Genomic DNA, 24154 nt, shown 5'->3' with positions numbered 1-24154 from the left:
TGCTTATATACATATACTATGACAGGGTGCACTTCTTTTACTGTCATACTAAGGCCTCGTTCACATCAGCCTTGGTTTCTGTTCATGGGTTTCGTTGCAGCTTTCTGTTGGAGGAACCCATGAATGGAAAGGCAAACAGAAACCAGAGCTTTCGTTTGCATTACCATTAATTTCAAAAGTAAGGCTTCCGTTGCAAATGGTTTCCGTTTGTCTTCGTTCCGTAAGGTTTCCGTTTTTTTTGCGGAAACAATAGCGTAGTCGACTAATGTATTTTTCAGACATATACATTTCCAATATAGATGTACAACAAGTTATACAGTGACAACTTATTGCTAAGGCCTAGCTCTATTATGCTGTATCACTAGCCATTGTTCTTTGTCCCACTAATGGGAATATTGTATCCAGGTCATTGTGCTCCACTGTGTATGAACAGTGCCCTGTATTGCGTTTCCTGACTGTTGTCCTGGATCTGATACTGTTGTCCAGTGTTTTTCTTGTGTTGGGGATCAATATTGCACATGTGCCAGCTGTTGTCAAATATTTGGTGTTGCATCAAAACTTCTTAGAATATGGGATTCTGTGCAGAGATGATCAAATCAAAGTGGGATTTATAATAATCCAACAAGACTGCAGAAATAAATAGTTTTCCAATTGTACAATTAATCATTTGTAGAACACATTTGCTTTTAGGGTATGTGCACACACACTAATTCCGTCCGTAATATACGGACGTATTTCGGCAGCAAGTTCCGGACCAAACTCAGTGCAGGGAGCCGGGCTCCTAGCATCATAGTTATGTACGACGCTAGGAGTCCCTGCCTCTCTGCAGGACAACTGTCACGTACTGAAAACATGATTACAGTACGGGACAGTTGTCCGGCAGCGAGGCAGGGACTCCTAGCGTCGTACATAAGTATGATGCTAGGAGCCCGGCTCCCTGCACTGAGTTCGGTCCGGAACTTGCGGCCGAAATACGTCCGTAAATTACGGACGTAATTAGTGTGTGTGCACATACCCTTATTGTGATGCCGCAGATTCTACAACATACACAAGAGAAAAAGCAGAGCTTATAGCCAAATTTTAAAAAAATGTAAATATTTTATTGAACACATATAACAAACAATGTATTAAAAACATACATAAGGACAAGACTCCGGTAAGATAAAAGGAGCAAATGGTCAAAAATACTGAGTTATATATATAAATGCTGTGGGCTAGAATGAGTAATTTAGTGGTTTTGTATTTAGATGAAGGATGGGTTCCCTATTCCTAGTACATAATCCCCATACATATTGGATTCTATGGTACAGAGAAGGGAGAGGGGAAGTTAGGATAAAGTGTCAGTGCATCAATCCATAATAGGTAACCCTAGCCTTACCCATAGCAACAGCAAAAGTGTAACTCCGTACTTGTTCCTCCACATAGACCCCAACGCGCGTTTCGATTCCAGTGCTTCCTCAGGGGGTGTGTGTGTGTATCCTGACAGAAAGTCGCCCTTAAACAGTGAGGAGAGAATATGAAGCAGATGTCCTCGTTTAGGCGACGAGTAATGGTGCATGCGCAGTGGCGCGGCCGGAAACGGGGCCTGCCCCACTTCTGGCTCCAAGCACTGCAGCACACATCCGGATTCCCGACGCGTAACGGGAGTTCTGGACATGCGCAGTGCGCCCATAGGAGCCGGAGGGGACAAGACATCGCCACCGACAGCCTCCACACGCATGCCCACCTCGTCGTAAAACTTGAATATGGGATGAACGAGATCAATTAGAATAAATAAATATGGAGGACATAGATGATTTAACTGACCTCCGGTGTTACGTAGCCAAAAATATGTATATAGCCCTGAAAAGAGGTATTATGTGAATACATAAAAATTAAGGGGTGTGAAATAGTGTGAAAAAAATAATTAGAAAAGGTAAGTGAAAAATAAAAAATTTATAAATAAAACACATGTGGGGAAGTAATAAAACATAAAAATAAGAAGACCCCACAAAAATTCATACTGCACAGCAACAGAAAATACAAAGTGAAAAGGACAAATAAAAAACAATGCGATATAGGATAAGAATTATATGCCAATAGTGCAAAATGAAATAATTTATTAATCCCAATTAGGGCAAAATATAACAGTGCAGTGCTAAAAATATATTGAATAATATTTTTACATAAGAAAATATATTTTATATATATATATATATATATATACACATAAGTGAGAAAACACTAGAATAGTGGATAATAATACTACTATTCAGGGGTTTACTCAAATTAGCAAATTAACCATTGTGCATCACACAAAGCATAATAATAGCCGAGTACGATGGACAATGGGTATCTATCACATAGTAATGAAAAAGATTTTTTATACTCATTAATGACAAGTAAACAAGATAAGTCAAATGTCTAACAAATATGCATTTCTAATCAGTTATAGATGGATATTCAAGATGAAAGAGTTCATCCACTTGATTTAATATAACTAAGTTAGAGACGCAAATTCCCATATTCACGATGTTGTTTTGTATGATGTTTGGAGAGTATCTTCTCCCCAGTTCAAAGTATCAGGCAAAGGACAAATATGTATATCGTACACGGAACCTAATAAAAACATGCAATACAGCACACAATTAATAAAAAAGCAAAGATGGTAGAGACTACTAAAACGGAACAAAGCTGAGTTTTTTATTTAATCCTTGGGGTGCCATGGATCCCACCATGACAATCCATTTGCACTCTGTTTGTGCTAACACTCACTTCACATTGCCCCCCCCCCCTGATGCCACCATGTATTCTATTAATTCCTCTCACTAAGGGCGGGTTCACACATGGCGGAATTGCACTTAAATTCCGCTGCGGACACTCCGCAGCGTTAATCCGCAGCGGAGCCGTTTCTACATTGACTTTCACTTTAATTTAGCAGTGTTCGTTTACACGATGCGTACAATTCCGCTGCGGAGCATAGGCTGCGGAGCGGAATTTGGTGTCCGCAGCATGCTCTGTCTGTTGCGGAGCAGTGGCGGACTCATGGCGGAATTTCTCCATTGACTTCAATGGAGATTCAAAGTTCCGCAATGAAGTCCGCAGCTGTCATGCACATGTCATGTGTGCTGCGGATGCGTCTTGCTTTTTTTACTTGACATTTCTTCATTCTGGCTGGACCTATGTATTTCTAGGTCTACAGCCAGACTGAGGAAGTCAATGGGGCTCCCGTAATGACGGGAGCGTTGCTAGGAGACGTCAGTAAATAGTCACTGTCCAGGGTGCTGAAAGAGTTACGCGATCGGCAGTAACTGTTTCTGCACCCGGGACAGTGACTACCGATCCCAATATACATGTATCTGTAAAAAAACATATAAGTTCATACTTACCGAGAACTCCCTTCGTCTGTCTCCAGTCCGGCCTCCCAGGATGACGTTTCAGTGTAAGTGACGGCTGCAGCCAATCACAGGCCAAGCACAGGCTGCAGCGGTCACATGGACTGGCGCGTCATCCAGGGAGGTCGGGCTGGATGCCGAAAGAGGGACGCGTCACCAAGACAACGGCCGGTAAGTATGAAAATCGTTTACTTTCACTAGGGAAAGTGCTGTCCCTTCTCTCTATCCTGCACTGATAGGGAGAAGGGAAGCACTTTTCCCGCAGTCTGCAGCAGCTAGTCCGCATCAATGTACTGCACATTTTGTGCAGATCCGCTGCAGAATCTGCAACGCAGATTCTGTGCGGCATCGATGCGGACAGTTGCGGAGGAATTCCGCCATGTGTGGTCATGCCCTAATAGTGTTTTAGGATTGCAGCCATGGTATAGCTTAAAATGTCTGGGTAGTGTCTTTAGCTCTGTTAAATCCTCTATCTCGCCAGCCCCTACAATGTCGCGTACGTGCTCTCTCGTATGAATTCTCAGCTATCTGGAAGTTAATCCAACGTAAATTTTAGGACAGCCATACATAGCATAATATACCACATGTGTGGTGCTGCATGAGATATACTCTCTAATTTCAAAGTCCCTCATTCCGTCGGCTGAGGAGAAGTTGGTTGCTCTGCAGATATTTGCGCAGGCTCCACAGTCGCCACATTGGTAGCATCCCTTTCTCGGTACCCTGGAGCCAAAGGGACATATCTGGCGAGGTATATAGTGGCTTTTAACGAGGAAGTCTTTCAGATTTTTAGCTCTTCTAGCTGTCATCATCGGCCTATCTGATACATTTTGGGCTAATAGTGGTTCAGATCTCAGGATGGGCCAGTGCTTTTCCAAGATGGTTCTCATCTTGTTCCACTGGCCATTATATGTAGATATAAATCTTACACCTGATTCACTGATCTGTTGTTATTTAGATCTCAAGAGATCATTGCGTGGAGTAGCTCTTGCTCTCCTATACCCCAACTTGATGGTTCTATTACTATAGCCCCTCTCTCTAAACCTTGATCTCAGGTCTTTAGATTGTTGTTCGAATAGGGCATCTGAGGAACAGATCCGCTTCATCCTGAGAAACTGGCCAACCGGGATGGCTTTAATGGTTGACGGAGTGTGGGCTGAATATGGGATTCTGTGCAGAGATGATCAAATCAAACTGGGATTTATAATAATCCTACAAGACTGCAGAAATAAATAGTTTTCCAATTGTACAATTAATCATTTGTAGAACACATTTGCTTTTATTGTGATGCCGCAGATTCTACAACATGTTGCAACTTGTGTTATAAAGAGGTTTAAGTTCTGTGTTCAGCCCTTTCAGTTTGGTTATCAATAATGAAATCACTACATTCTGCAATCATGTTCATGTTTAAAAACATCCCTGCCAAATGTTTGGCCAGACGTATGCAACAATATGCAGGGGCGTAGCTAAAGGTCCAAGGCCGATGCAAAAGTTCTTCTTACCCCCCCCCCCCAACTTCTATTCAAGGGTGACAGTCATAGCCGCAACTTTCAGCTGCAGCGCTGGGTCTTCTAAGTGACCTATCAATGCAGCGCTAGCAGCCAGGAGCGTCGCTAGACTCTTAAAAGATCAGGGGCACATGTTTCAAGACATATGTTATGCCCCAACCCAAAAAGACCAGACTGAATTGCGCATGACAGGATTAAATACATTGGCTCCGCAGACAGTATAATATGTGATAGGATTACAAACAGCAGCTCAGCAGAATGTATCCCACATGATAGGATTAGATACAGAGGCTCAGCAGACAGTATGACGCAATAGGCCTAGACACATGTCTCAGCAGACAGTATCACACACTCCTGAGATGGGTCCTCTTTGTCTTCAGGCGCATTGCTGGGTCCTGACGCTGTTCAGCATCACAACGTTATGTGCATCGGGCACATAACGCTATGACGCTAAAATGAGTTAGGACACGGTGTTGTGCCCATAGCTGAAGAGGAACCATCTCAGGAGAGAGGAGGGTAAGTATATGGATACCGACTGCTGAGGCCCTGTATCTAAGCCTATCATGATATTGTCTTATACTACATGGACCACAGTTACTACTGTAATTGTGGACAGACATAGTGCTTGGGTCCATGGGCTTCCCTAGCTTTAGGGCCCAGTCGGAACCGCGACCACTGCGACCCCTATAACTATGCCACATACAATATACCCCTACACTTGCATACATCTGTCATTGACTAATTAGAAAAAAAAATGTATACCGTGCTGTATATAGCATGTAAATATAGAAGTCATTTGTGCTTTCAATACGGCTGGGGATGAAGGATCCCAACTTATCCTGACCAAACACATGCCAAAGGGACAACCTTTTGGCATACTTTACCCATAAAATGTGGTATTTAAATCATGAGATTTTCTTGTGAATTTGAGCCAAATCTTAAAAGTGAAGCAATAAAGGGGGTTTACACAGGACGATTATAAGGCAGACAAGCGTTTATACAACGCTCGTTGCCGATAATTGCCTGTGTAAACGGGCAAAGATCAGCACATGAACGCGCTCGATCATCTGCTGATCGTATCGTTTTAAAAAAGTGTAATATTATCATTGTCGGTAGCACATCTCCCTGCTGCCGACATGATAATAATAATGCATGGGTACTAGCGATCGGAGTAACGAGCGCTCGTCGCCATCCATAGCTCCTTGTGACAGGAGCAAACGAGCGCCGATCAATCAAGGATGTCTCGTTGATTGGCGCTCTCTGCACCAGCCAATTATCGGCAGGTGTAAAAGGGCCTTAAGATGTATAAATGACTATTTTTTATGGTAGTTGGAGCTATAACACATAGTTTCCATTTTCAAAATATTGCCACCTCTGGAAGGAGCACTAGCCAACTGACATCTGTGTAGTGATAGGTGATTAACATATGGAAATGACACGGTGCTACAATATAAAATATATGCGCTAACAGTTTATTACAGGCTGCACTAAGTCTTTATAACATGAAGACAAGGAACCTATAGTGCTATAGTAATAGGAGCTAATGTTTTATTTCTCTATTTTCTGTAATGGCCCTTTAAGAACATCTAGAAAATGTACACACCATTTCTAAAAAAAAAGAACTTGAATTTGGTATTATACCGGGCAATGGTTTTTGGCATCTATAGCTATATACAGGTCAGGTGATTGATCATTTAACGGGGCATTGTGCAGTATAAGGCTAAGTTCACACTACTGTTAATATACGTTTACGTGTCTTCCGTCAAAGGAAGAGAGGATCAAAAGATTAAATGGAGAGCAACGGCTCGTTTAGAATGACCATTTATTTTAATGGTAATTCTTTTGTTTCAGTTTCCGCTTGTCTCCGTTTTTTTTGATGGAAGCAAAAGTGCAGTCTGCAGAACTTTTGTTTCCCTGAAAAGAAACAGAAATCTAGGGAACGGAGACAAACGGAAAGCAACTGAAACAAAACAATTACCATTGAAATCAAATAAACACACCTGATCAGTGGATCTGAAAACGCATGCTTACGGGGAAATCAGGGGTGATAAACAGCTAACTTAAGTATATGCCTAGGTTTAATGGCCTTTTACACCTGCCGACGGTCGGCTGGTGCAGCGAGCGCTGATCTATGAGACATTGTTCTATGAGCTCGTTTGCTCTTGTCACATGGAGCTATGGATGGGGACGAGCGCCCGTTACTCCGATCGCTCATCCCCATACATTATAATCATGTCAGCAGCGCGTCTCCTGTTTACATAGGGAGATGTGCTGTCAACAGCGATAATATTTTACTTTTTTAAAACTATACAACAAGCAGATGATCGAGCGTTTTCTCGTTCATCTGCTGATCGTTCCCGTTTACACAGGGCAATTATCGGCAACTATGAACGCTCGTCTGCCCGATAATCCACCAGTGTAAAACCCCCTTTAATCTGCACTACTGGGAACAAGCAGGAAAAGTTTTCAAGGAAGCGCTACTTTTCCAGGACTTTTATTGATGGCCTATCCTTAGGTGCCATTGCTACAACCCCTTCAATGTTTAGGTAGGCAGATTGGTTTGTTTTTTACTGTGCACGGACAATTCATTTTCCTGATCGACAAGGTCCCGAGGGCTGGACCTCCACTGATCAAACTTGGATGGTCTATCTTAAGGATAGGCCATCCATGGTAAAGTCCAGAAGATCCCTTTGGTCCTTTAGGGGTATACCTAAAAATAAATGCTATGTTTCCTTTTTCTTTTCTTTTTTTCTCCTTTTTTTAAATTTTTCTCTACACAAATTATTGCAATACAAACCGCACATATCATATAAAAAAAACCATAAATTTCAATATCTACACCCCACACCAACCCCTCTTCCTCACATCTCAAAAGAAAAACAAAAAAATGTAAGAAAAACAAACTACAAAGTGAGAAATAACAAAAAAAATTTTGGGGCTAGAGAAACTAACCTCATACAATTTAAAACATTTCAAATAATACATTTTTTTCATCAAATAGAATTTTTATCATAAATTTTTTCCATTTACCTATTGAGAGGAAGGTCTTTGACATCCAATATCTTGCAACAGATCTTCGTGCAAAGTAAAGTGTTCTGGATAGATAAGGATTAGAGCTGTGGGAGTTCAAAAATATCCGAAGTACCCAATATACGTAAAGTATTTTCTGAAAAATGGGCAAGATCAAATACCAAGTTTATATAATCAATCACCTGGTCCCAGAATTTATAGAGCAGCGCCATAATAGATTTATCAATTCGACGTTGTCCCGTAAGCATTTAGGCCAGTTATCATCTTCGCTATACTTACAATTTTGCGGCTAAATATAGCCAATGGGTAATAAATATTTTCGTTTATATGAATTCAGAAATAGGATAGAGCTTGGGGATCACTTTTAGCAATTCTACCCAAGCTCTATCTGAAAGGCCTCACAAATCACCCTGCTATTTATACTAAAGGTGGTTTTACACGGTCAGATATTGCCGTGTTTAACCACCTTAACAAGCGCCGATTGACAATACAGCTCGTCGATCAGCGCTTGTTAAATCCATTTACAAGAGGAAACGATTGTTTAGTATAAGGATGGACTATTGTTACTACAATCGTTCGTCCCCATGTCTTTACACAGGAAGATGTGGAGCCGAATAACGACCATTTTTTTGGCCTCATAAAATATCTGATCAGCCGTTGAATGAGCGTTTGCTCGTTTTTTTGGCTGATCTTTGCCCTGTTTAGATAGGGAAATAATCGGAAACGAGCGTTCATATAAAAGCTTGTTCCCCCGATTATTGGCCCATGTGAAAGGGGCTTTAGACGAGGTTAAGTGTTTCTTCTTAGATCCTGCACAAGATATTCATATATCTTAGGGTATGTGCACACACACTAATTACGTCCGTAATTGACGGACGTATTTCGGCCGCAAGTCCCGGACCGAACACAGTGCAGGGAGCCGGGCTCCTAGCATCATACTTATGTACGATGCTAGGAGTCCCTGCCTCTCCGTGGAACTACTGTCCCGTACTGAAAACATGATTACAGTACGGGACAGTTGTCCTGCAGCGAGGCAGGGACTCCTAGCATCGTACATAAGTATGATGCTAGGAGCCCGGCTCCCTGCACTGTGTTCGGTCCGGGACTTGCGGCCGAAATACGTCCGTCAATTACGGACGTAATTAGTGTGTGTGCACATACCCTTAGACAATGAATCCCTATGTTTTCTTTTGATTGGCCAAGAAATAACAGCAGATCGGAGTGTGAGATCTGTGATCTATTTTTTAAGACTATATCTCTTAGGCTACATTCACACGAGCGTATCAGATTCACGCACATGAAAACGTACGTGAATCTGGTCCGTGTGTTGCGTTATGCATCAGTGTGCTTTGCACTCGCAAAGCACGTCTTTTTTTTTTCTTCATGAAATTGATGCGCAAATCACGCACAGCACACAGATGTGCATCCGTGTGCTGTGAGTGATTTTCATGCACCCATTGACTTCAATGGGCGCGTAGGTTTTCACACACCAATATAGGACATACAGTGAGTTTCACGCAACGGACACACGCTGCATGAAAACTCATGCATGGGTGAACGACCCCATTGAAAACAATGGGTCAGTGTGCTGTGTGTGATTTTCACGCACAGCACACGGACGAGTTTTACGCTCGTCAGAATGAGCCCTTACAGTTGATCTTATTTGAAGGGATGTCTATTACTACTTTCAGAAGGAAAAAAGACATATTTTTATCCAAAAGCCTGACGAGTAAGCGGTTGATGGTAATCTGATGGTCACATTGAAAAGTAGATGACAGTATAAATTAATAAATTGTTCATGTGACTTCCAGTATTTTCTCTGAAATTATTTTTAATATGTCCCTTTGTATCTTTGCCATCATTATTATACCCATTTGCCTTTATGTCTGTAAGAGTCATTGTCCATTGTACACTTAGGCACTCATAAAGCTGTGTTTAGCTTTGTTATATGACTGCTTTTAATATGAGACTGCTGTACCTTGGCTTCAAAGTGCTAGATATAGAGTCATAAAGGGCTTATTTGTAACGGGGACCTTGCTGCCAAAAGTTCACTTGTAGTTTGAGAACAGATTAAGAAGGGATCATGTATTGTCCATATGGCATTTATTATACTTTGCTTCACAACAAGCTGTCTACTTTTTGTGAAATCCAACGTAGTTATTAACGTCTAACGCATATCCTATAGTAATGCTCTAGGAGCCAACAAGAGGTCTACTGCTACTTACATTACTTTTCCTGTATGACACTTTTCTGACATATTGGCAGACCAACAGTCACCACCTTGGTGGGGAAATCCACCTAAAATATTCGGACTGACATTGGTGGGTGTTTGTGAGCCTGGACTCCCACCAATTTCCATAACTAAAAGGTTATGAACCTAATTGCCCTAAAATATGGAAGCCTGCCTAGTGACAGATGTTTAATAAAAATGACTAGTACTCATCCCTCATTTACATTATAAGGGAGCATATTAGCACTGCGAACACTGGGATGACATGCTTCGCTTTCTCTCGTGGCTAAGCAGTTGCATAAGACTTTTTACAATACTTAATCCAGATCAATCCCTATCTCTTCTTTGTTACATTTATAAGAACTTTTATCTCTGCTGTTTGAAAACAACCCTTAACTTTATAGATTGAGATAACACATCTTTATATTATTACACACAGGTGAATTGATCTTTTTACTATTGTTGATTAGATTTATGGGAAATATTTAAGACCCTGGCAACAAATGGAATTATTCAATTATTGCCGTTTTACTCAGTTGAGATTTCTAGAAGTTATTTCATTTCTTGCCTTTTTTTATGCAGCCTTCTTCAAGGAGAATTGGACTGTCTTGTGCCAACTGTCACACAACGACAACAACATTATGGCGCAGGAATACGGAGGGCGAGCCTGTATGCAATGCATGTGGGCTATACATGAAATTACATGGGGTATGTTCTACTCTTTCTTTCTACATTTATTTTTACTATATATCGTAATTCAAATTTTAAATATTGTGTAGAATTTGGTATCTTTACTCCCGATTTTAAATAAAATTAATATTAGTTATCACTAGTTCAACTGTTTGTTGGATTTCTTAAATATACTTTATTATGGGATTCCTCTATGTTTATTGGGTATTGCAGCTGGACCTCCGGGGTCTGTGCTCCACACTCTGTAGGAACTCATTAAAAATCTACACACTGCCTGCACTCCTTTGGCTTACCTCCTGTATTCAGTATAGACATCTGTAGAACAAGCAGCTATTAATAATAGGCTCCGTACAGCTCTTTAAAAACATAATAATTTGAGGCTTGTAAGCCAATACTGCCGGCCCGAAGCAGAAATCCATGCAGATTTTAACAAGAAATATGTTACAAATTAAAGGCTATGTAAACTTTTGAAAGCGATTTTTTTTTATAAGATGATCAATCAGTGTGTCTTGTGAAACTTTCTAACTAGTTTTTATTAAATATTCTTTTTACTTTTTGAGATACAGCTGCTTTGTATCCTGTAAACAGAGCAGCTGTATCTTACACTGAATCCTGTTCCCGTCAGGTCTACGGTACCCCGTCGTTCAGTGTCAGCGGGTCTTGCGTGTCTCTCTGAGACACAGGATTCACCTGTTAACCATCACATCTAAGTTCATAACTTAGATGTGATAGATTACAGGTGGATCCTGCGTGTCAGAGACACGCAAGACCCGCTGACACGGAACCTGTCAGACCCACGGACCTGGCGGATTCAGGTCTTAGCTCACAATACAGCTGCTCTGCATACAGAATAAAAAAGCAGCTGTATCTCAAAAGGTAAAAAATTGTTTTTTAATAAAAACTAATTATGAAGTTGCACAAAACACTGATTGATGTTTTTATTTAAAAACAAAAAAAACAAAACGCTTTCAAATGTTTATATAGCCTTTAAGGCACATTTAGTTAGTGTGTGCTCACATATCATATTTTCAGACATATTTCACAAGGTAAAACCCTTGAATTACGCTCCAAAATACACTTGAAATACACCTGCAAAGTTTCCCATTGATTTTAATTGAAATACATTGTTTAGTTCATATGAGACGTATCTTATGCTGCTGAAGTAAAAAAAAAAGCTTAGAAAAATTTGCCACAAAATATGCTGCAAAATATACACGCAAACACCAAAAACGCTTTGAAAATCAGCTCCCAGAATGCCTGAAATCAGAGGCTGTTTTTGTGTTGAAATCTGCCTCATATTTTTCTGCCTCAAACATATGCCGTGTGAACCTACCCTTAGGCCCCATACACACGACCGTATTCTCATCTATTACGAAATACTGCAGATCCGTAGATATCTGTATTTTTTCCATATATACGGAAGGGTGTATATACGGTCTGTATTGCATCCGTATTCCATCCGTATATACGGATCCGTAAAAAAGCGGGAGGATGCAAATGATGTAACCAGTATGTTGCATAACAATGCTTCCGTAAATACAGACTTGTACGGATGCACATCCATAGTCATCCGTATTTACTGAAGCTCCCATAGGCTTCTATGGGAGAGTCCTTGCCGTAATTACGGACAAGAATAGGACAGGTTCTATGATTTTTTTCAACACAGACACCCATCTGTAAAAATACTGAAAGGTGTCCGTGGCCAATAGAAATTAATGGGCCCGTAATTACTGTCAGTAATTACTGATGAAAAATATGGTCGTGTGCATGGAGCCTCAGTGTTACATCATTAATGAAAAAATTTAGAACCACTTGAAAAAGTGAATTAATTTGTCAAAAGTTATTTTGTAGAAAAAAAGCTGGATATTTTTATTATACTGATACACATTGATGTGACACCAGTCAAATAGTGATAAGCAGATTCATATAAATATATAATCTTGTATACCTTTCATCACAGGTTCCACGACCGCTGGCTATGAAGAAAGAAGGAATCCAAACTAGAAAAAGGAAGCCAAAGAATCTAAACAAGTCAAAGTCCTCCTCTAATGGTAGGTCATTATATATACGACGATATATAAGTGGAAATCTATGGTACGTGTACCAATATATGAGCGTGGGCTTCTAAAACATATCTGACACTGTTCAAGAATAAAGAATTAGAAATATATATATATTTTTCTACAAATGTAATATAAGCAGGAAGTCTGTATTTAAAAACGTTTTAGATTGTTTTTTTATATAACAAATCCTGCTCTATTCTTACATGTTAATGCTAAGGCTAAGTTCACACTACTGTTAATATACGTTTACTTCTCTTCCGTCAGAGGAAGAGAAGATCAAAAGATGCAACGGATCCCTTAGAATTACCATTGATTTTAATGGTAATTCTTTTGTTTCAGTTTCTTTCCATTTGTCTCCGTTCACTAGCTTTCCATTTTTTTGACGGAAGCAAAAGTGCAGTCTGCAGAACTTTTGTGTCCGTGAAAAAAACCTAAAACCTAGCGAACGAAGACAAACGGAAAGCAACTGAAACAAAATAATTACCATGGAAATCAATGGTAATTCTAACGGAAACGTTGCTTATGGTTTAATCTTTCGATCTTCCCTTCCTCTGACGGAAGAGGGGTAAACGTATACTAACGCTAGCCTTAGCTGCCCAGTGACACATACATTAAGCACCAATGCACACGTTCTGATATTTTTATCCTTATTACCATCTTTATTGTTAACCTGTTAACGACCATTCCCTATAAAATGTATATGAAGTGGTCCTAAGCTTTAAACCTGTGCAGAGAAGGTAAAGTGAATATGATCAAGTCCCTCCAGTACCAAATGTAATGTATGCAGGGAAGTTTTAGGTCTTGAATCATAACACCCTCTTTTATAGATAGAAAGTTTACTTTTATCTCTTGAATCTTCTATAAATCAAAATCTCATTATTACATGTCATTTTTAGGTACTGGTAACCACCAAATCCCTATGACTCCAACTTCCACAACATCATCTACAAACTCTGATGATTGTATAAAGAGCGGTTCTCCTATCAATCAGAGCACAGCTTCTGGGGTAAGTGTCATAATGATAACATAAGAATACAACGCAGCGTCTTATCTCTCTCACTATCTTATCTTGGGGAAGTTATCTCCACAAACATTTAGCTTTCGATGCCTGATAGCATGTATGCAGGAAAATCATGTCATAACCAAACCAATATAAAAATAGGACTCCGCGTCGATTTTGTTATCTCATACATAAAAGGAAACTCCATAATGGCTTAGTCATATACAACATGGAGGTTTTTTTGAATTTTTATTTCAAAACAGTAACTTTATTTTTTGTTACATACATTGCTACTTATGCCCGAATCATTTTTCAGAGGTGTCCAGATGATTGATTGTAAACCGAACATGCTAAGAGGACCATTATTTCCTTTTAAAGTTGGTATAAGGATAAGCCAGTATTTCCCAACCAGGGTTCCTTGGAACCTGCTTAGGGGTTCCTCAGAAGACAGGAACGGCAAGAGATATTTGCAGGGGTTCCCTAACAGCAATGTTTTTGACAAGGGTTTTGCCATAGTAAAAAGGTTGAGAATTACTGAGCATTCCAATAGATCTTTACTAAAACCTGATAAGTTCAAAATTTTTGTTACATGTGCTGTTAAAGTATGGACATCAGCAAAGTGACTCACACGGCAGGAACCAAACATTTTGAGATAATCCTGACCGTAAGACCATAAAATACCGCAGCCCTGTGGGGTCCAGAAAGTTCCCAATGTAACTCTGCAATATCTTATAAGTAGACAATAGAAACAGAGAAGCGTTTTGTTATATTCTAATGAATATATGTGACCAAGAATATATATTACGTATGGTACTTCCCAACGTGACAATTGTGTTAAATGTTTGTATTGTATTTAAGGCATCATGTTATATTAGAAACTTTTTGGATTATGGCCATATATATAACAGGGCTCGGTAAAAGTAAAGGAATGCTGAAAGAATTTAGTGTTTAGGGCACTAAATGGATTTATTGCAAAACAGTTCCCAGCACTGAAAGACTCTGGCTTAGATCTATTCACTAGAAAGTGTTGTCAGCAATTTCATCTTCATACCACAGATATTTTTTCTACACACCCAAATTTTATTCGCTATGATGCTTAACTGGGGAGATGTGTCCAATGTGCAGCTGCCTTCTCCTTCCCTCACCTTCCTCTCCATATCTCTCTATCTATGTATTGTCCCTGAAATAATCTTTTTATCAAAACTTTTATTAATAATAATAATAATAATAATAATAAAAAACACCACTAAACCCTTCACTTATAGCCCTAATATTCGACCTACAATCACAGGGCGGGGTGAACGTGGCTAATAAATGACCTATAAATAGCACGATGGGGCTTTTTAATATTGGCCGACTACTGCAATTCCATAGTTATTAGATCTTTCTTGCGAATCTTAATGCCATAATTTACAATGACATCTTAAGTATAGCTGCATGGAATTCCTGATATGTCTGGCTGTGTGAACTCCTCTGAGGAAAAACACATATCTATCTTGAAGTTTGAATTTCGAATACAATCTTTTGCTTAAAGAAACAGATATCGTTGAGCAACGTAGCTTAACTATGTTTGTAGGAAAATACAAATCGGAAAAAATGTAGATAATAGGTCATATTCTAATTCCCATACATTCTAACATGGTATAGTGCTCCTGAATCTGCAACATATTTATGAAACGTTTTGAGGTGTTTCACAACACTTGAATTTGATGTATCGTAACCTAGCGAAAGCCTATTTGCCTAGTCTAGCTGATCATACAGGTGTCTTTATGCTGGTGGAAATAAACTGGGGCAACGCATATTTATAAAATGAAAAACTTTTCAGAAATGTAAAAGTGTTGGTGCTGACGGTATTTGCGGTAACATAACATGATGGGGCAAATTTATTAATAGTGGCACACATTACGAAGGCTGTGCCAGTCTCTCCCCCAGCGCAGAGTGCTCTAGATTCATCAAGATGGGCACGTTGATGGAACTGATGTCGGCTAAAGAGAACACCAGGTCAGACCTGGCATTTTTTTTCTACCAGTTTTCTAAGTAGCATAAATACATTGATAAATTTGCACCCATGTACCTGTAAATATGGCATGTGTCTGACCATAATATTTATGGCTTATTTGCACCATTATGTGCCATACTCACTTATTCATGACCCTTGTGTCTTTATTGCGCTATTATTCCCACTACTTATTCCTTTCACTGTAGGTAATGTTCTTCAGTCCACAAAATATTTCATTACTTTTTTGAGCATTCAAAACAACTGTAACCATTTTTATTACTATGACTTTTATTATTATTTTTTCTAGTTACCCAGCACCAGGCTTGTCCAAACAGCCTTGATGAAATGACACTTTATCACTTAATTATGTTTTGAAATTGATTTTACAAAATTAATATTACTGAGACATGAAGTGAACAAAGGACAAAATAAAAATGGTCAAAGGCCAGAGGTGTATGTCAGCGGCTTATTCCCTTCTCATTGAAATAGCGCTCGGCTGAGCATGCAGGTTTATTGGGAATGTTGGGAGAAATAACTGGCTTAGTCTGCCAACAGTTATTTAGTATCTACAGAAAACTTAAAATCCTTTGTTACCTATAGCTAGGCTTTCCTTCAGGGCCTCCAGCCTCTAACTCACCTTTCCACCGCAGCTACACCCCTGGTACTGACATCTAAAATTGAGTGCCTTCTAAATTACTCCACATTTTATTTTATGAATATTTTATTTATAAATAAATTTTCCATTTATAATTTTTCTCAGAAAGTTTGCATCAGCATTGGTAATATAGTATATAAATGTTTCCATTATGTTTCCCTTTATATCATATTTGACTGATTGGATAAGAGTATGATGTATACCACAACTTGTGAATGTAATGTCTTTACTAAATCAACCCTACACCGTGTTCAAAATTATTATGCACATTGGATTTAAGTGTCATAAACATTAAATTATTCGTTTTTCAATTAAACTCATGGATGGTATTGTGTCTTAGGGTATGTGCACACACACTAATTACGTCCGTAATTGACGGACGTATTTCGGCCGCAAGCACCGGACCGAACACAGTGCAGGGAGCCGGGCTCCTAGCATCATACTTATGTACGACGCTAGGAGTCCCTGCCTCGCTGCAAGACAACTGTCCCATACTGTAATCATGTTTTCAGTACGGGACAGTAGTTCCACGGAGAGGCAGGGACTCCTAGCGTCGTACATAACTATGATGCTAGGAGCCCGGCTCCCTGCACTGTGTTCGGTCCGGTACTTGCGGCCGAAATACGTCCGTCAATTACGGACGTAATTAGTGTGTGTGCACATACCCTTAGGGTATGTGCACACGTAGTGACCAAAAACGTCTGAAAATACGGAGCTGTTTTCAAAGGAAAACAGCCCCTGTTTTTCAGACGTTTTTTGAGCAACTCACGTTTTTCGCGGCGTTTTTTACGTCCGTTTTTGGAGCTGTTTTCATTGGAGTCTATGAGAAAACGGCTCCAAAAACATCCAAAGAAGTGCCCTGCACTTCTTTTGCCGAGGCTGTATTTTTACGCGTCGTCGTTTGACAGCTGTCAAACGACGACGCGTAAATGACAGGTCGTCTGCACAGTACGTCGGCAAACCCATTCAAATGAATGGGCAGATGTTTGCCGACGTATTGTAGCCCTATTTTCAGACGTAAAACGAGGCATAATACGCCTCGTTTACGTCTGAAAATAGGTCGTGTGAACCCAGCCTAAGGGCTCTTTGGATCATTGTAATCAATCTCAGACACCTGTGATAATTAGTTTGCCAGGTGTGCCCAATCAAAGGAAAACTACTTAAGAAGGACGTTCCACATTATTAAGCAGGCGACAGGTTCCAAGCAATATGGGAATGAAAGAGGATCTCTCTGCTGCCAAAAAGCGTGAAATAGTGCAATACCTTGGACAAGGTATGAAAACATTGGATATTTCAAGAAAACTTAAGTGTGATCATCGTACTGTGAAAAGATTTGTGGCTGATTCAGAGCACAGATGGGTTCGTTCAGATAAAGGCATAATGAGGAAGGTTTCTGGCAGACAAATTAATAGGATTAGGAGAGCAGCTGCTAAAATGCCATTGCAAAGCAGCAAACAGGTAAGTGTGCACAAAGCTATTATTCGGCCATCCCTAAACAATGCTCACAAGCAGAAACGGTTGCAGTGGGCTCAGAAATACATGAAGACTAATTTTCAAACCGTGTTGTTTACTGATGAGTGTCGTGCAACCCTGGATCCAGATAGATGGAGTAGTGGATGGTTGGTGAATGGCCACCATGTCCCAACAAGGATGCGACGTCAGCAAGGAGGTGGCGGAGTCATGTTTTGGGCTGGAATCATGGGGAGAGAGCTGGTAGGCCCCTTTAGGGTCCCTGACAGTGTGAAAATTACCTCTGCAAAGTACGTAGAGTTTATAACTGACCACTTTCTTCCGTGGTACAAAAAGAAGAACCGTGCCTTCCGTAGCAAAATTATCTTCATGCATGACAATGCACCATCTCATGCTGCAAAGAATACCTCTGTGTCATTTGCTGCTATGGCCATAAAAGGAGAGAAACTCATGGTGTGGCCCCCATGTTCCCCTGACCTGAACCCTATTGAGAACCTCTGGAGCATCCTCAAGCAAAATATTTATGAGGATGGGAGGCTGTTCACATCAAAACAGAAGCTCTGGGAGGTTATTCTGACATCCTGCAAAGATATTCAAGCAGAAACTGTCCAAATACTCACAAATTCAATGGATGCAAGAATTGTGAAGGTGATATCAAAGAAGGGGTCCTGTGTTAACATGTAACTTGGCCTGTTAAGTTTTTTTGATTGAAAGAGCTTTTGATTTCTGTAAATATGACCTCCTGATGCTGCAAATTCAACAAATTACCATTTTAGTTCTCTTTACAACCTTTAACATGTTTTGATCTCTGTTGTGCATAATAATTTGAAACAGTGCATTTTGAGTTTTTTACTTCTAAAAAAAAATCTGTCATCATTAGGAGATTTGTTCAATAAAATTTGCATTATACTCCAACGGTTGATGGCTTGAAGATTATACTGACTGTCATTTGCATCGACTATTTAGGAAAATCAGCGAAAAATAACATTTGCATAATAATTTGGAATGCGGTGTATATCTATTTATTATCCTCCTTTATTTTTTTATTTTCATTTTCTTTTAAAGGTTGGGTCGTTGTTGATGTCTTCTCAGCAAAGTGGGAGCACCAGCCCAGATAACAATGCACTAAAATACACAGGGCAAGATGGGCTGTACTCAGCTGTCAGTTTGGGATCCTCCTCTGAAGTTGGCGGTTCGGTCAGGCAAGATTCTTGGTGTGCTTTGGCCTTGGCTTGATAACTGTTGGAATAGTCTTGGCATCAGTACGCCTCCTCCTCATACTTGTGAAACAAGTCAGCAGAATTCTAATCTGTAAACATCCATGAAGAACTTTTTCGAATCCTCAGTGCCTTGGTTCATGTGGAGATTTGTGGAGGACATTGTAGATCATCTATCCAAGAGGAATGTGACCCAATAGGTACATATCTTACATGAGTATGTTCTAAGAAGCCACTGAATGAACTTCCTAACCTAGATGGATGCAATTACTGCTTTTTTAGAAGAAGGCCTTTATACTCCATCACACATCGAGAAATGCTGCCTTGTGAAAAGACACTTGACCCGATTTTATTTTCCAGCCTTCCAGGTGATAAATTTCACTATAATTGTCTCATCTATCCTAACTGGCTAAATCCACTCTTTCAACTTTTGTAATCATCTTAAGAAGTTTTACTGTCACTCCTATCCCTACTCCATTCAGCAGAAGCAGATGATGTGGTATTTTGTACAATACAAGTATGGTGATTTATTGAAGCATTTTTTGGTAAAAAAAAAAATAATAATAATTCCCATTTCAGCAGCTTCAAACACAACATTACTTACTTGACTTTAGCACCTTGTTGGCAGGTTGTTGAAAGCGGATATTCATTGAAGGCATTCTTTTAGTTAGAGACGCCCTGGTTGCCACTATAGGCTGGCTATTAGATTGCCAAATGGACTTGAGGATAAATAGCTGTTAAGTTGTCCATTACAGATACACAGATCCAACTGAAAAACAATCAGAAATAAATTCATGTGTTGGGAGTTGAGGAATTGTTGTGTGGGTAGGAATAGGATTTGCTGAGTTTTCCATTTTAGTGATGTTTCAATCATCTGTTCTTCTGAATACAAATGGAAGATGGTTTCCTCCCAAATATAATAACTAGTATTAACACAGTGGAAATAGCAGTTTTATAGAGCAAGTGTTACTTATTAAAAGACTGATGCCCAATAAACTCAACCACTGCGCCAAGATTACCACTCATCATGTGGCCCATCCACGTTTCCTACGTCATCATTTGTCCCGATTTCATCTCTCTGCTTTATTTTCTCTTGAAGACATAAAACTATTTTCTCAACCATCACTTATCTCTGAAATCAAAGTTAGAGTAACAGTCTCATAACCACAGCTATTAAAGGCAATATTTGCTTATTAGTATACCATCTCTGAGACATGACAGTAACACGCCAGTTCTGTTAGTATCACAACACAGACGTCACTTAGGTCCAGTTCTCACCAATAATATGGAGAAATTGTCATCCCAAATGAGATTGATTTCCAGAAAAGAGGGTGAGAAAAAACATTTGTTAGAGTTTTGTGGATGGTTTCCCTTGCTCCCTCTTCTAGGGCCTGTTCCAATTTATGGTTATAAAAAAACCCAGAAAGGAGAGCAGATGTCTCTAACATAAAGGAGATCCAAACCCAAGCGACATAAACCACCAAGATCTAGGTTTCTTAAGTGTATTAATAACCATAACCAACATTCGGGTGGAGGGTTTATCGTTATTTGAGGTTTATGTATGTGACTGGATTGTTCAGTCTCTATGTGCATACAGGGTAGCAAATAATACTTTTTCTTCCACAGTACAATATTTTTGTAAAGAGAAAAGTGCAATTGTCATTGCAGCAATCAGTGTTAAATCATTTACATAAGATTTAACACCTTTTTGTATGGAATGTATACATTTTAACTTAATGGTACTTTAATAATTTAATAATAATAATGTTAAGCTGGCATTTTTATAACTTTCCCAGGTCTTGACTGGCTCCCCCAATCCCCCCTTTCCCCATACAAGATTTAAATGAACATTTTGTGTTTATTTTTTCTAATTGTAATTTTCTTTCAAGAACAAATATTCTCAGGAAAATGGTCTTTATTATTGAACTTTATAGAAAATGCAAATAACCCCACTACCTATTTGCTGTTAAATATGTGCAAAGTGCAACACATATTAAATTTTTAAATGTCTATGTGTTAAATATGTACATAAGGTAAAGAACCACACTTGTGTGACTGGCACATTGCTAAGTTGGTTTATGTTATTTTTTGTCTTTTTTTATGGGATGTTGTTTGAAACGTTGCCATAATAGAGCTTTAAAAATAATAAAAAGCCTATTGTTTTTATCATATTCTTGAGTCCTTTAAAAAGTCTACTGTTATGCAATGAATGCATGCACAGCTGGAAAAATACTTTCTCACATCACCTATGTCACACCAACCTTTCTTACACCAATGTCATCGATTTTATATATATATATATATATATATATATATATATATATATATGTGTGAAAATCTCTTATTTGTTAGATTATTTAGGCTCTTTTAACACGTGCCATTTTTTGTTGCACCATATTTTTTTTGCAGCTAAACTTACTATAATATGCTTTACTGTAATTTAACAAAAGAAAAAAAAACACACATCATGGCAGAACATGAAAACCACAATAAAAACAGCTAGTGTGTGAATACACCCTTAGGCTTTATGCACATACTACATTAATGTACAGAAGCACTCCTTGTGCTGTCATATGGTGGTCTGTATGGCACCAAATTATTCTCCCCCAGAAGCAACTGTTCTAGGTAGGTTAGCTCTGTGATATGGAATTTTATGAAGTTGGAGGCATACAGAGTTTCAGTAGGGAACCATAGAAGTCTATGGGTGATACATTACTATGAACCTGTAATATGCCTACGTACATGAGGCCTTTAAGTGTAAGTAACGACCGCTCGTCCCCATGCATAGCTCCGTGTGACAGGAACAAACGAACGCCGATCAACGATGTCTCGTTGATCGGCGCTCGCTGAACCGGCCGAGTGTTGGCCGATGTAAAAGGCCCTTTACAATGATAGGTAACACCTCTATTATAAAGCTGTAGGCAGATAACACAGGATCACACAATTGACAATAGATGATGGACACAGCTCACCTCGTCCTCCCTGCACAGGTCACAGAGTATGCCCACAAAACTCTCCCATAGATGTCAATGAGTCATCTCCAGACTATTGTTTTGCTATGTTCATGTGGCTGCTATAACAGATTTCTCTCAACTGCTGTTAACAGAGCAAAGCAGCAGCTCAGGCAAGAAGACTAGTATAAACATCTACCGAAATTAAAAATAAATTACTATCAGAAAATAAAAATAGAAAAAAGAAAGATGTTTCAGTATCTGGTTTTAGCTAATAAAGAAAAAAAAAATAGGTGATACATTCTATTGAAGATTGGATGTGACGAGGATGAAGACCTATCCTTTTGGAAGTCAGATTAAACTAATAATGATCATAAGGAGGAAATATGGATGGTGTTCTTTAATTCCAAAGAACAGCATCCAAATTCTGAAGCATGGGGTTGGCAGCATCATGTTGTGGGATTGTTTTGCTGGAAAAGGGACTGATTCGCTTGAGAAAATAGATGGCATGATGAGGGAGAAGGATTATTTAGAAATACTGAAGCAACACATCATGCCATAAGCCAGAAAGTTATAACTGGTTCTTTTAGCAAGGCAATGATTTTAAGCATACACCCAAAGTTGTGGCAAAATGGCTTGAAGACAACAATTTGAAAGTATTGGAGTGGCCAAACCAAAGCCCTAAACTGAATGCCATAGAAAATTTGTGGACTGAACTGAAAAAGCGTGTGCGAGCAAGGAGGCCCAAAACCTGACGACGTTATACCAGGACTGACGGAAGGAATGGGCAACAGTTCCAGAAAAGTATTATGAGAAGCTGATGGAAGTGTTTGATTCAAGTTAAGCACTTAAGTGATAATGCCACCAAATACTATCTTGGTGTTTGTACCTATGTACTAAATCTATAACTAAGTTTATAAAAAAAATGGTATCAAATGACCATTTGAGCTTCCTCAGAATAGAAAAACTTTGTTAAGCAAGGGCAGGTATCACCAAAGTTTGTATCTTATATGTTTGTTTTTTTGATCTGACTATTCAATACTCATGCAGGTATGAAGATTAATACATACTTTGCCAGTTTTTTTTTCTCTAAATAAAGTTGCCTTCTATGATGTCTGGAGATAAACAATCTTATGCCAAGTGGTGAGAGAGGTGGTTGTTGTGTACACACGGCTACCTTTGTACCAGGTTTGAAGCACATGAAAGCAAACACTTTCCTTCTCCCGGTGGTTGGAAGCACTTTGTTTAGTGTGATATGATCAGTGAGTGTTGAAGCCTCCTTAACCACATTCTTCATAGTTCCTGCAGAAGTGACCCAGAGTTCAGGTGGTTGGGGACACTACTCATTGTAGGGAGAACATGGCCCAAAGTTAACATTAGACTGTTTGTCTTTAAAATAAGAGTTACAAAAACTTCCAAGTAAAAAAAATATTTTGAATAAAATTAGATAGTGATATGATATACTGTACTAGCCAATATGTTAGGAAGTCTCAAATAATTATATCTATCTATCTATCTATCTATCTATCTATCTATCTATCTATCTATCTATCTATCTATCTATCTATCTATCTATCTATCTATCTATCTCATATCTATCTCATATCTATCTCATATCTATCTATCTCATATCTATCTATCATCTATCTATCTATCTAATATCTATCTATCTATCATCTATCTATCTATCTATCTATCTATCTATCTATCTATCTATCTATCTATCTATCTATCTATCTATCTATCTATCGAAAACCTGATGCTTAGGTTTGAAACGGGCCGAAAGGGTTTCATTATGTAGTAGTTGTGTCATGTACACTCTAGAAAGTGGAACATTTGTGCCATTATGGAGTTGGCGCTGGCTAGACCTTGGTGCAGACTCTATGGCTACCTATCGTTCTTACCCTTGAATGCCCTGCTAGGGGAATAGTCTTTCCCAGTTGGTAACTCAGATCATGGTCCCAGAAGCA

General features: G+C 39.1%; 1 protein-coding gene across 2 annotated transcripts in view; it reads left to right on the top strand.

Moving 5' to 3' along the window:
- The window catches only part of GATA6 (GATA binding protein 6), a 35057-nt gene extending 13658 nt beyond the window's left edge, over nucleotides 1-21399 (top strand). For both annotated transcript variants that reach the window (XM_075826355.1, XM_075826354.1), the window contains exons 4-7: nucleotides 10722-10847; nucleotides 12790-12880; nucleotides 13789-13898; nucleotides 19082-21399. In XM_075826355.1, the coding sequence (XP_075682470.1) occupies nucleotides 10722-10847; nucleotides 12790-12880; nucleotides 13789-13898; nucleotides 19082-19252 (498 nt within the window). In that variant the 3' untranslated portion in view covers nucleotides 19253-21399. The remainder of the gene's footprint in view (nucleotides 1-10721; nucleotides 10848-12789; nucleotides 12881-13788; nucleotides 13899-19081) is intronic.
- The last annotated feature ends 2755 nt before the right edge of the window (nucleotides 21400-24154 follow it).

Source organism: Rhinoderma darwinii, chromosome 5 (genome assembly GCF_050947455.1).
Source record: "Rhinoderma darwinii isolate aRhiDar2 chromosome 5, aRhiDar2.hap1, whole genome shotgun sequence".
Lineage (NCBI taxonomy): Eukaryota > Metazoa > Chordata > Amphibia > Anura > Rhinodermatidae > Rhinoderma > Rhinoderma darwinii.
The sequence above is the reverse complement of the archived record's forward strand: the minus strand, read 5'-3'. Positions and strand labels throughout refer to the sequence as shown.